The 13,216-nt window shown below is 38.2% G+C and overlaps 1 protein-coding gene across 2 annotated transcripts in view; it reads right to left on the bottom strand.

Annotated features, from left to right (window-relative positions):
• Positions 1-4,530: 4,530 nt before the first annotated feature.
• LOC123510036 overlaps positions 4,531-13,216 on the bottom strand; it is a 276,684-nt gene continuing 267,998 nt past the window's right edge. Inside the window, exon 8 of one of the 2 annotated variants that reach the window (XM_045264773.1) lies at positions 4,531-4,911. In XM_045264773.1, the coding sequence (XP_045120708.1) occupies positions 4,770-4,911 (142 nt within the window). In that variant the 3' untranslated portion in view covers positions 4,531-4,769. The remainder of the gene's footprint in view (positions 4,912-13,216) is intronic. The other variant, XM_045264772.1, reaches the window with a different exon arrangement.

Below are 13,216 nucleotides of genomic sequence, written 5' to 3'. Positions count from 1 at the left end.
TGTGTGTGTGTGTGTGTGTGTGTGTGTATTTACCTAATTGTATTTACCTAATTGTAACATACGGAAAAGAGCTATGCTCGTGTTGTCCCGTCTCCATATCTATTAATGTCCAGCTTTTTCTTAAAATCATGAATATTCCTTGCGTTGACCACTTCCACGTCTAAACTATTCCATGCTTCCACCCTTCTATGAGGAAGCTATATTTTTCACATCTCTCCTATAAGTGGCCATTTTAGTTTTTCCCATGCCCTCTCGACATTCTTTCATTCCACATACACAGATCTTCCCTATCCATTTTTTCCATGCCAATCATCACTCTGTATATTGCTATCAGGTCTCCCCTTTCTCTTCTGTTTTCCAGGGTCGGAAGTTGCATTCTTTTCAGTCTGTCTTCATAAGTCAAATCTCTTAAGTCAGGCACCATTTTGTTGCAGCCCTCTGTACTTTCTCTAGTTTCCTTATGTGTTTCTTTAAGTTCGAGCCCACTGTATTGTTGCATATTCAAGCCTCGGTCTTATCATTGCAGTAATTATTTTCTTCATCATTTCTTCATCTAAATATACGAACGCCACTCTTATGTTCCTCAATAAGTTCAATACTTCTCCAATTATTTTGTTTATATGTCTCTCTGGCGATAGGTCATTGGTAATTGTCACCCCAAGGTCTTTTTCTTCATGACTGGTTTTTATGTCTTCATTTCCTATCTTGTATATACTCCTGATTCTTCTTTCACTCTTGCCAAACTCTATTTTCTTGCATTTTGTCGTGTTGAACTCCATTTGCCATGTACAGCTCCATTTCCATATTCTGTCCAAGTCTTCCTGGAGTAGTTCGCAATCTTTGTCACATCTCACTTTTCTTAACAATTTTGCATCGTCTGCAAATAGGCTCACATAACTGGACACCCCATCCACCATGTCATTTATGTAGACCGCGAACATTACTGGTGCCAACACTGATCCCTGTGGAACTCCACTCTCCACCAAGCCCCATTCTGATGGTCTGTCCTTAATTATTGTTCTCATTTCTCTTCCTACCAAAAGTCTTCCATCCATTTTAGTAAACTGCCATGCACTCCTCCTACCATTTCAAGTTTCCAGATCAGTCTCCGTGTGGTACCTTATCAAAGGCCTTTTTAAATCCAGATATATTCCATCAGCCCAACCATCTCTTTCCTGTATTACATCTATCACCCTCGAATAGTAACATATCAGGTTTGTTGTGCATGAACGCCCTTTTCTAAAACCAAATTGACACTCACAAAGTATGTCATTTTCTCCAAGAAGTCTGTCCATCTATTCTTCACCACCCTCTCACACATCTTAGCTACCACACTTGTAAGTGACACTGGTCTATAGTTCAATGGGTCTCTCTTGTTACCTGATTTATAGATTGGGACAATGTTAGCTCTTTTCCAGTCTTGGGGCACTACACCTTCCCTTAATGAGGCATCAATTACTTCACAAACTTTTTCTGCCAGTTGCTCCTGCATTCTCTTAAAATCCATCCTGATACCCCATCAGGTCCCACAGCTTTTCTCACTTCTAAACTCCCCATCATATTCTTGATCTCCTCCACAGTTACTTGAAACTCCTTCATAATCCCTTTCTGTTCCATTACCAGTGGTTTGTCAAAAGCAGTCTCCTTTGTGAATACCTTCCGAAAGCATCCATTCATAGCCTCTGCCATTTCCTGGGATCTTCACTGCATACTCCATTTACTTCTAAACTTTCAATACTTTCTCTATTTTTGATGTTGTTGTTCACATGTCTGTAAAAAAGCCTTGGTTGGTCTTTACATTTATCAATTATATCCTTTTCTTGTTTCTTTCTTTCTTCTCTTCTAATCAACACATATTCATTTCTTGCTCTTTTGTAACTTTCCCACTGCTTAATCCGTCTTTTCCTTCTCCACCTCTTCCATGCATCCTCTTTTCTTGTTCTAGCCTTTTCACATCTATCGTTAAACCAGTCCTGCTTTCCAACTTCTCTATGTTGTCTTATTGGTACAAATTTTTCTCACCTTCTTTGTATATTTTATAAATTCCTTCCACTTTTCATTTGCTCCCTTAGCACTCTTGAATTTCATCCAATTTGTCTCTTGAAAGAATTTCTTTAGGTTTCCAAAATCTGTCTTGGCATAATTCCATCTTCCCACTTTATATTCTTCATTTCTTCTAGATTTCTCTTCATCTATCACCTTGAACTCCAAAACTGCATGATCACTTTTGCTAAAGGGCACTCCACCCTCATCTCCTCAATGACCATTGGCTCTGTACTAAAGACCAAGTCCAGTCTTGACGATGCTCCCTCTCCTCCAAACCTAGTATCTTCTTTGACCCACTGAGTTAACACATTTTCCATTGCCAGTGTCAATAGTGTATTTCCCATGTTGTCTCTGATCCTTCCATTGACCAGTCCTCCCAACACACCTCTTTACAATTAAAATCTCCCATCATTATAGTTCGTTCACAGCCACCCAACATTTCTTCCAGACATGTTCCTGTATCACTTATCATTTCTTCATATTCCTGTACTGACCATGCATTTGTCTTAGGTGGTACGTACACCACTATGTAGTGCCTCTTTTTCCTTCATTAGTTTCTGCTCTGATCTTTAGCACTTCTGCCTTTCCCATACCTTCTTTCACTTGATCCACCTTTATATCTTTTTAACCAGCAACATCACTCCTCCTCCCATCTTACCTACTCTATTTCTTTTCCAAACATTATATTTCCTTCTCCAACCATCATCAGGTCTTCTCCCTCTCTCAGTTTTGTTTCAGTAAGACCCACAATATCTGGGTTCTTGTCCCTCAAGTAATCGTTGAGTTCTAAAATCCCGATATCACTCCATTTATGTTGGAATACATTACATTCCGCTCATACGTAAGTTTCTTTAGTCCTTTCTTACTGTACTTTTCTGGGTTATGAACCACTTCCTCAGTCTCATATCCAAGATTCTCCAGAAAAACTCTTTCTTCTCCTCTTCTGTCCTCTCTTCATTTTTTTCAAAGCCTCCTTTCTCAACTCATTTAACATTTCTCTTTCCTTTTCACCGAGATCTCTTCTCAACCAAATCTTCCTTGTTGTTTCCTGCTGGGCTAGCCTCCATGACTTCTCCACCAATTCATCTACATCCTTTTGTGACTTAAGTTTGATTCTTATTGGCCTCATACCTTCTCTTGTGAACTTTCCAATTCTATGGAAGTCCTCTATTTCTTGTACTAGGTCTTTTCCCTCCTCCTGCACCACATTAATGATATTATTTATCACCTTTTTTATGTTTTTCTCTCTCTCCATTTTACTCGGTGTCTTATCCTCCTCCACACCAAATATCACCACAGTGTGTGTGTGTGTGTGTGTGTGTGTGTGTGTGTGTGTGTGTGTGTGTCAATCATAATGCTGATAATAATGATAATGATGATGATGATGATAATAATAATAATAATAATAATAATAATAATAATAGTAACAAGAGAGAGAGAGAGAGAGAGAGAGAGAGAGAGAGAGAGAGAGAGAGAGAGAGAGAGAGAGAGAGAGAGAGAGAGAGAGAGAGAGAGAGAGAGAGAGAGAGAGAGAGAGAGAGAGAGAGAGGGGGGGGGTTGTGGGAAAGTAGCATTTGGTGATGTTAATCCCTCTTTCACTTTCCTCCTCCCTTAAGTCCCTTCCCTTCAGGGTGAGGACTGACAGCTGGTACTCAATCACAGACTACTTTTCAAACCCAGCTGGGGAAGTGACCAATGAATGAGAATTGCAGCTTATGTAGAGAAATTATTACCTTAAACTTTTGCAATGTACGAGTGAATAATATTTTCTAGAGAAGCAGAGATCTGATGCATTATCATCCTATCATGCTTCAGGAAGTCACCATTGAATAAACAAACATGTATGAAAATCTTATGTCAATCAGATGAATACAAATAGCAAAACAAGGACAAAATTATGAAAAATCTTTAGGAGTGAATATCTCAAAATATTTTTTACACCAAAAATTTTCACAAAATCGGTATAAACTCTGATCGACTTTTGTTTGCTATCATTTTAAACTACAATAAAAATGTAATTTCTTTTTGTTGGAATTAGAGTTTTTGATCATGTCAATTGAAAACAAAATAAAAGAAAGTGGAAAAAAAAAGTGGAGCAGTTAGTGGGTGGGTCAGAATCTAACTTATAACAAAATCCGAGTTATTGGGGCCCGAGTTATCGTGATTCAATAGTATCAGCAGTATATATATATATATATATATATATATATATATATATATATATATATATATATATATATATATATATATATATATATATATATATATATATATATATATATATATATATATATATATATATATATATATATATATATATATGAGGCATAGTATGCAATAGAGGGAAAGCCCACATGACCCTACTTTTGAGATAATTGCATTCAAAAGCTTATCACTGATTACTACTATGAAAATGGTCAAAATGTATTATCATTATGCAACAAATGAAAGGTCCAGGTAGTTCTGTCATGCCACACAGTTTTAAATCATTCTCTTTTTTATTTTTGATTACAGCTGCAAATTTTATTAGCCCTCTACTCAACATTTTTAAAAAGAGTGTATGGTATAAGAGGTATTATGTTAAAAATTATGTTAGGCTTCACTATCATCCTTAATATTGGCTTGAGACATTGAAGTTCATTATTATTGGTAGATTTATGAGGCTTATTCTAGAAAAAAATATATACTTCAGAGGCAGGCAATATGATAACTGGAAAACCTTCTTACACTGAATTGTTTGCTGATGGCAACATCCTTAGGGAAGATGAACTAGTAGCCATATTTTCAATTTCTTCTTGCTTCTTCTTGGTCATGAAAGGAGTCCATTGAGAGCGTGACACCATCCCCACAGGCGAAGCGGCTAGACTGTAGAGAGAAAAAATTCATGACATCATTGCAGATATCCAAGTCATCAAAGAAGAGCTTCAAACAATATGCCACTTGAACAAAAGCATGGAGTTAAATACAATGAACTCTCATTTTAGTAAATTTGGGTGAAAAAATTCAGGTGGCCATGTCATTTAGCAATACTGCATAGGTAACATGACAAGGTCATTATCATTGTTAGAGTATGAATTGTACATATTATTTTTCTTTGTTTCTATACACAGCCACGAGAGCAGGACTGATGTTAGCGTGAGGTTCCTATATGTGCACATTCTTTCTTTTCCTTTGCATGCACTTCCAAGATCATGAGGTCAACATCTATTCTCTCAGGTTCTGTGTGGGAATCTCTGATTGTTATATTATATATCCGTAGTATAAAAGCGTTGACATACATTTAGTACTAATACATATTTCACTTCTTACATTTATAATTATGTAATACTTTAACTTTGGTAACCAATGCATTTGTAACTGTTCTTAAATGTTCGAGTCAGTCACCAGTGTCAGCAAGTTTGCTGATGATGATGCTTCAACACAAGCTGCTGGGTTAGTTGGAGTCTAGCGATCACACAAGCTGGTTGCAACTCTCCTTGTGACTGCCAAGGAGCTCTGGACTTGTGTGTGCAGACTCTTAGTGTAGTGTAAATAACTGTACACTTAATATAATGATAAACAAAGCTGTATTTAAGTTAAAACCCCTGAGAAAACAGTGTGAGAGACTCCCTGAATGCATGACACTTGAACCTCAGTAACTGCTCATCTACAAACATCAGTGACCATAACATTGACCATTACATTGGTGGCTTATAGTGGAACGAATAAGGTAAGGCATCAGTGAACACTGAACTCACTATAGTGACAGCATTAGTGTATAACAGCTGTTACATACTTTAACACACTCTTTCGAACACATTGGCAACTCAGTTCAACGGCCCACCCATCCTGTTCAGTCAGCAGGAGTTTAATCAAAACAATCTCTCCCACTAATACCTGGCTCTCTGCTCAATGGGGGAGGCAACTTGGATCTTCACTCCTGCAATTATTACCCCCAAAGTGGACATTGTGACATAACTTCCTGAAGTGATGTGCAGTTTTCTTCCAAGGGGTTGACCTGGGAAACATTGCACATTATAAATTCAGGAAAATACACCCACAGTGTTCTGAGTGAGTGGCAAACATCAGAGTGACTGGAGTGGTATTACAACACCACTCCCTCCTTATCGCTTCTCACTCATCACTCAGTTGTTTACTGCTTGCTCAGAACACTGTGGGCATATTTTCCTGAATTTATAAAGTGTAATATTTCCCGGGTCAACCCCTCAGAACAATGGAATGATTACCGTTTTTGTGTCAGAGACCTATCTCTTTGTGCTGAGCGCATAACAGAAGTGATAGTGTCTGGCATGGAGGCATACATTTGTCATTCTTTCTCTTAACCTAAACTTTCAAAACCTTGGTTTAACTCAGCTGTTTTTCATGCTAAAAATGATATTTGAGCCTTCCATCTCCTGACTCTTATGCACTTTATATTTCTGCCTGGAATCATGACAAGTCTGTTCTTCAACCTGCCAAGCACTCCTTCATAAATAGAAAATATCAAAATCTTTCAAACTCAAAAACTTACCTCAAAACTTCTGGCATCTGGCCAAAAACATCATCAATAACATTACTTCTTTATATTTCCCTCATTTATTTCATCCCGATAGCACCACTGTCATCTCTTCTATCTCTAAAGCTGAACTCTTTTCTCAAACCTTTGCTAACAACTTCACCTTGGATGATTCTGTGCTTGTTCCTCCCTTTCCTCCTCCCTCTGACTATTTCATGTCTTCCATCAAAATTCTTCATAATGATGCTTTCCATAATCTCGCTGGCCTAAACCCTCAGAAGGCTTATGGACCTGATGAGGGCCCTCCTATTGTTCTCAAAAAACTGTGCTTCCGTGCTTGCACCTTGCCTGGCCAAACTCCAACTATGTCTATCAACTTTTACCTTTCCTTCTTGTTGGAAGTTTGCCTACATTCAGCCTGTTCCTAAAAAGGGTGACCATTCTAATCCCTCAAACTACTGTCTTATAGCATTAATCTCTTGTTTTCTAAAATTTTTTAATCTATCCTCAATGGAAAGGTTCTTAAAAATATGTCACTTCACAATTTTTTATCTGATCACCAGTATGGCTTCTGTCAAGGTCATTTTCCTTACTGAGTCTTGGTCATCCTCTTTTAGAGATTTCAGTGAAACTTTTGCTGTCCAGTTAGATAGAGTCTGGCACAAAGCTTTGATTTCCAAATTGCCCTCCTACGGTTTCTATCTTTCTCTCTGGAACTTTATTTCAAGTTTGCTTTCTGACCATTCTATTGCTGCTGTCGTAGACGGCCTATGTTCTTTTCCTAAATTTATTAATAAGGTTCTGTCCTACCACCAACTCTCTTTCTGTTATTTATTAATAATCTTTTTAGCCAAACTTCTTACCCTATCCACTCCTATGCTGATGATACCACCCTACGTCTTTCCACATCCTTTCAGAAATGATCAACAGATCACGCAGGGACACCACAGAATGCCTGATTCCTGATCTTTTTAAGATTTCTGATTGGGGCAGAGAAAATTTAGTAGTTTTTAATGCCTCAAAAACTTAATTCCTCCATCTGTCCACTCGACCAAACCTTCCAGACAACTATCCACTGTTCTTCAATGACACTGAAGTCTCCCTCTTCCACATTGAATATCCTCTGTCTATCCTTTACTCATAATCTTAACTGGAAATTTCACATCTCATCTCTTGCTTAAACAGCTTGTATGAGGTTAGGTGTTATGAGGCATCTCTACCAGTTTTTCTTGCCCCTCCAACTGCTAACTTTGTACAAGGGACTTATCGGCTTCTGTATGGAGTACTCTTTGCATGTTTTTTTTTTTTTTTTTTTTGGGGAGGGGTTTCCACTCACACAGTTTTATTAGATAGGGTGGAATCAAAATCAAAATCAAAATCACCTCAAACAACTGGAAACATGCTATAGGACACACTGAAAACCTACAAACAAAAAATGCAAAAAGAGATGTGGTGATTGATCACTTCATAGACTCTTTCACTGTCACTCTAACTCTATCTGATGAAGAAGATTTATCACAATGTTCTCAAAATAGAGGATTAGGCTTACCGGGGAAACCTCTAAGAAAAAAAATGCGCTATGACTCTACCTCTTGGGTAGCATGGAATCAAAATCAACATTTTCTCTCTCTCTCTCTCTCTCTCTCTCTCTCTCTCTCTCTCTCTCTCTCTCTCTCTCTCTCTCTCTCTCTCTCTCTCTCTCTCTCTCTCTCTCTCTCTCTCTCACACACACACACACACACACACACGAGGAGGAAAGGAATAGACACAATGAACTGGTGGCAGAACCAAGAGAAAAAAATAATGAAAGGTCAGAGGAGGAGAAGAAGGAATTTTTTTGGAGAATTATAGGAGACAGGATAAGGAAATGGTATATAAAAGAGAAAGAAGAGAAAAGAATGGAGCAAGTTTAACTAAAAATGATAAGAACAAGAGATTAAAAATGATGTATACAAACATAGATGGGATTTTATCTAGTAAATTAGAATTAAGAGATTACATAAAGAAAGAAGAACCAGATATTGTATGCCTGGTGGAAACAAAGTTAAATGAGGCAATAAAAATAGACATAGATAAAAGGTATAATATATGGAGGAGAGAGAGTGGGTAAAGGAGGAGGAGTCATCATGATGATGTTAAGGAAGGAGATAGTGGTAAATCAAGTGGAGTTTGGGGAAGGAAAATCAGAAATACTGTATGTTAAGATGCATATTAACAAAAAGGAGTTAACAATCATTGGAACATATGTGCCACCAAAAACAAACTCATGGACTAACCAAGAATATAGAGACATGATAGATGACACAATAAGGAGTCTTACAAGAATCATTAAGGAAAGGAGAAAAGTGATATTGATAGGAGATTTCAACTGTAAGGAGGTAGACTGGGAAAATTATGAAAGTGGTATGGGGAAGATGCCTGGGAGATAGATTCCTGAACCTAATGATAGATAATTTGATGGTCCAAAGAGTAAAGGAAAACACAAGATTCAGAGGAAACGATGAGCCGGCAAGATTAGACCTAGTTTTACAAGGGATATACCAATTAACAATGATATAAGATACAAGTGCCCATTGGGAAAGAGTGACCATGTAATATTAGAGATGGATATAGAAGAAGGAAAGGAAGATAGAGATGAATCATACAAAGGAGACCGATTAAATTACAGAAAGGCTGATATTGAGAATCTCAAGAACTATTTTAAAACGTAAACTGGGAGGAGATGGAAAACTCATTAACGGTTCAAGAGAAATATAACTTATTTTTGGAAATATACAAAACTGGGGTCAGGAATATGTTCCGAAATATAGACCTAAAGAAGAAGGAAAGAAAGATTGGTTTAATGCAAGATGTGCTAGGGCAAAGGAGAAACGAGATGGAGCATGGAAAAGGTGGAGAAGAAACAGAAATCCAGAAAATAAGGAAAACTTCAAAACAGCAAGAAATGAATATGCTAAGGTGAGAAAGGAAGAAGAAAAGAACTATGAAAAGGACATTGTCGAAAAATGTAAGGAACAACCAAAATTGTTCTACAGATTCATAAATGGAAAAATAAGACAAAAAGAAACAATAGAAAGGTTAAAAGGAGAAAACGGAATGGTGGAAGACCCAAAAGTATGGCAGAACTGTTAAATAGTAAATTTCATGAGGTCTTTACTAAGGAATCCAAATTTGAAAGACCACAGGGTAATAGAGAGACTGTCTATATGAAAGAGATTAAAGTAACCAAGCTTGAAATAAAAAGTTGATGACGGAATTGGATGAGGAAAAGGCAATGGGACCGGATGAAGTCTCAGGCAGAATACTGAAAGAATGTAGGAAGAACTAGCAAGTCCAATATACAACATCATAAAATGCTCAATAGAAAATGGAACAGTGCCAGTGGAGTGGAAAAGAGCTGAGGTGGTTCCCATATATAAGAGCAGAAGGAAGGAAGAACCTTTAAATTACAGGCCGGTATCACTAACTAGTGTAATATGCAAGATGTGTGAAAAAGTAATAAAGAAGCAATGGATTGAATTTCTTGAAGACAACAAAATATTATCAAATAGCCAATTTGGTTTTAGAAAAGGTTGGTCATGTGTGACAAATTTATTGAGTTACTACTCTAGAATAGTTGATAAAGTACAAGAGAGAGAGGGATGGGTTGACTGTATTTATTTAGATCTAAAAAAGGCATTTGATAAAGTGCCACATGAAAGATTACTATGGAAGTTAGAGGAGAAGGGTGGCTTACAAAAAAGCACATTGAGATGGATGAAGAATTACTTAAGGGGGAGAAAAATAAGGACGATAGTTAAAGATATGAAGTCCAAGTGGAGAACAGTAGACAGCGGAGTGCCACAGGGGTCAGTATTGGCACCAATACTTTTTCTCGTATATATAAATGACATGCCAGAGGGAGTGAACAGCTACATAAATCTGTTTGCGGACGATGCGAAACTGTGCAGAGTCATTAAACAAAAGAGGATTGTGAAATACTACAGGAAGACTTAAACAAGATCTGGAAATGGAGCAAAAAATGGGAGATGGAATTCAATGTGGACAAAAGCCATGTCATGGAAATGGGAAAAAGTGAAAGACGACCAGTGGGAATCTATAAGATGGGAGATGGAGTAGAACTAGAAAAAGTAAAAAGGAAAAGGACTTGGGAGTGACAATGGAAGAAAATAATCAACCGGTTAGCCATATTGATAGAATTTTCAGAGAGACGTATAATTTGCTAAGGAATATTGGAGTAGCATTTCACTATATGGACAAGGAAATGATGAAGAAATTGATAAGTACTAAAATAAGACCTAGATTGGAATATGCAGGAGTTGTGTGGACTCCCATAAAAGAAACACATAAGAAAATTAGAGAGACTACAAAAATGGCTACAAGAATGGTTCCAGAATTTAAAGGGATGGCATATGAGGAGAGACTAAAGGCAATGGATCTACCAACCTTGGAGCAGAGAAGAGAGAGGGGATCTGATACAAGTTTATAAATTGATTAATGGAATGGATGAAGTGGATAATGAGAAACTGATCCTGAGAGAAGAATATGACATTACAAGGGCACTGGCCAAGGGAAAACAAAGTGAAAAAAAAAAAATCCCGCTGGTTGCCAGGCCCTGTTAAGAGGAAAGTAGAGAAAAACAAAAAATCTAAAAGGAGGGTCCAGTTAACGTAAGAGGTGTCTTGACACTCCTCTTTTGAAAGAGTTTAAGTCATAGGCAGGTGGAAATACAGACACAGGTAGAGAGTTCCAGAGTTTACCAGTGTAGGGAATGAAGGAGTGAAGATACTGGTTAACTCTTGCATTAGGAAGATGGACAGAATAGGGATGAGAAGAAGTAGAGAGTCTTGTGCAGCGAGGCCGCAGGAGGGGAAGGCATGCAGTTAGCAAGTTCAGAAGAGCAGACAGCATGAAAACAGCGGTAGAAGACAGATAAAGATGCAACATTGCGGCGGTGACTTAAAGAATCAAGACAGTCAGTTAGAGGAGAAGAGTTGATAAGACGAAAAGCTTTAGATTCCACCTTGTTTAGTAAAGCTGTGTGTGGATCCCCCAGACATGAGAGCCATACTCCATACACGGGCGGATAAGGCCCTTGTACAGAGCAAGCAGCTGGGAGGAGAGAAAATGGACGAAGACGCCATAGGACACCTAACTTCTTGGAAGCTGATTTAGCAAGAGTAGAGATGTGAAATTTCCAGTTTAGATTTTTAGTGAAGGATAGACCGAGTGTGTTTAATGTAGAGGAGAGGGAAGTTGAGTGTTATTGAAGAAGAGAGGATAGTTGTCTGGAAGGTTATGTCGAGTAGATAGTTGTAGAAATTGAGTTTTTGAGGCATTGAACAAAACCAGGTTTTCTCTGCCCCAATCAGAAACAAGTGAAAGATCAGAAGTTAGGCGTCCCATAGCATCTCGCCTTGAGTCATTTAATTGTTGTTGGGTTGGGCGTCTGTTGAACGCTGTTGAATAATGCAGGGTGGTATCATCAGCATAGGAGTGGATAGGGCATTGAGTCAGATTTAGGAGATCATTGATGAATAATAGAAAGAGAGTGGGTGATAGGACAGAACCCTGTGGAACACCACTGTTGACTACAGCAGCAATAGAACGATCGGAAAGGAAACTGGAGATGAAGGTACAGAGAGAAGGATAGAATCCGTAGGAGGGTAGTTTAGAAATTAAAGATTTGTGCCAGACTCTATCGAAGGCTTTCGATATGTCAAGGCCGACAGCAAAGGTTTCACCGAAGTCCCTAAAAGAGGATGACCAAGATTCAGTTAGGAAAGTAAGAAGATCACCAGTAGATCTGCCTTTACGGAAACCATACTGGCAATCAGAGAGAAGGTTGTGAGCTGATAGATGCCTCATTATCTTCCTATTAAGGATAGACTCAAAGGCTTTAGAAAGGCAGGAAATCAAAGCTATAGGGCGGTAGTTAGAAGGATTGGAGTGGTCACCTTTTTAGGGACAGGTTGAATGTGAGCAAACTTCCAGCAAGAAGGATAATTAGAAGTAGAGAGACACAGATGAAAGAGTTTGACCAGGCAGTGAGCGAGTTCGGAAGCACAGTTTTGAGAACAACAGGAGGGACTCCATCCGGACCGTAAGCCTTCCGAGAATCAAGGCCAGAGAGGGCCAGGAAAACGTCTTTATAAAGAATTTTAATTTTAGGGATGAAGTAGTCAGAGGGTGGAGGAGTAGGAGGAATATGCCCAGAATCATCCAAAGTTGAGTTGGTAGCAAAGGTTTGAGCGAAGAGTTCAGCTTTAGAAAAAGAAGAGACAGCTGTAGAGCCATCTGGATGAAGTAAAGGAGGGAAAGACGAAGAAGTAAAGTTGTTAGAGATATTATTGGCTAGATGCCAGAAATCTCGAGAGGAGTTAGAATTGGAAAGAATATGACTTTAGAAGCACAAGATCGCATAGTAAGAAACTAAGGAAGGGACAATGTCTGAGAGATGTTAAAAAATTTAGTTTCCCGCAAAGATGTGTTGAGACTTGGAACATTTTGAGTGAGGAAGTGGTGTCAGCAAAGAGTGTGCATAGTTTTAAAGAAAAATTGGATAAGTGTAGATATGGAGACGGGACCACACGAGCATAAAGCCCAGGCCCTGTAAAACTACAATTAGGTAAATACAAATAGGTAAATACACACACACACACACACACACAAATA

Source organism: Portunus trituberculatus, chromosome 28, assembly GCF_017591435.1.
Source record: "Portunus trituberculatus isolate SZX2019 chromosome 28, ASM1759143v1, whole genome shotgun sequence".
NCBI classification, from domain to species: Eukaryota; Metazoa; Arthropoda; class Malacostraca; order Decapoda; family Portunidae; genus Portunus; species Portunus trituberculatus.
The sequence above is the reverse complement of the archived record's forward strand: the minus strand, read 5'-3'. Positions and strand labels throughout refer to the sequence as shown.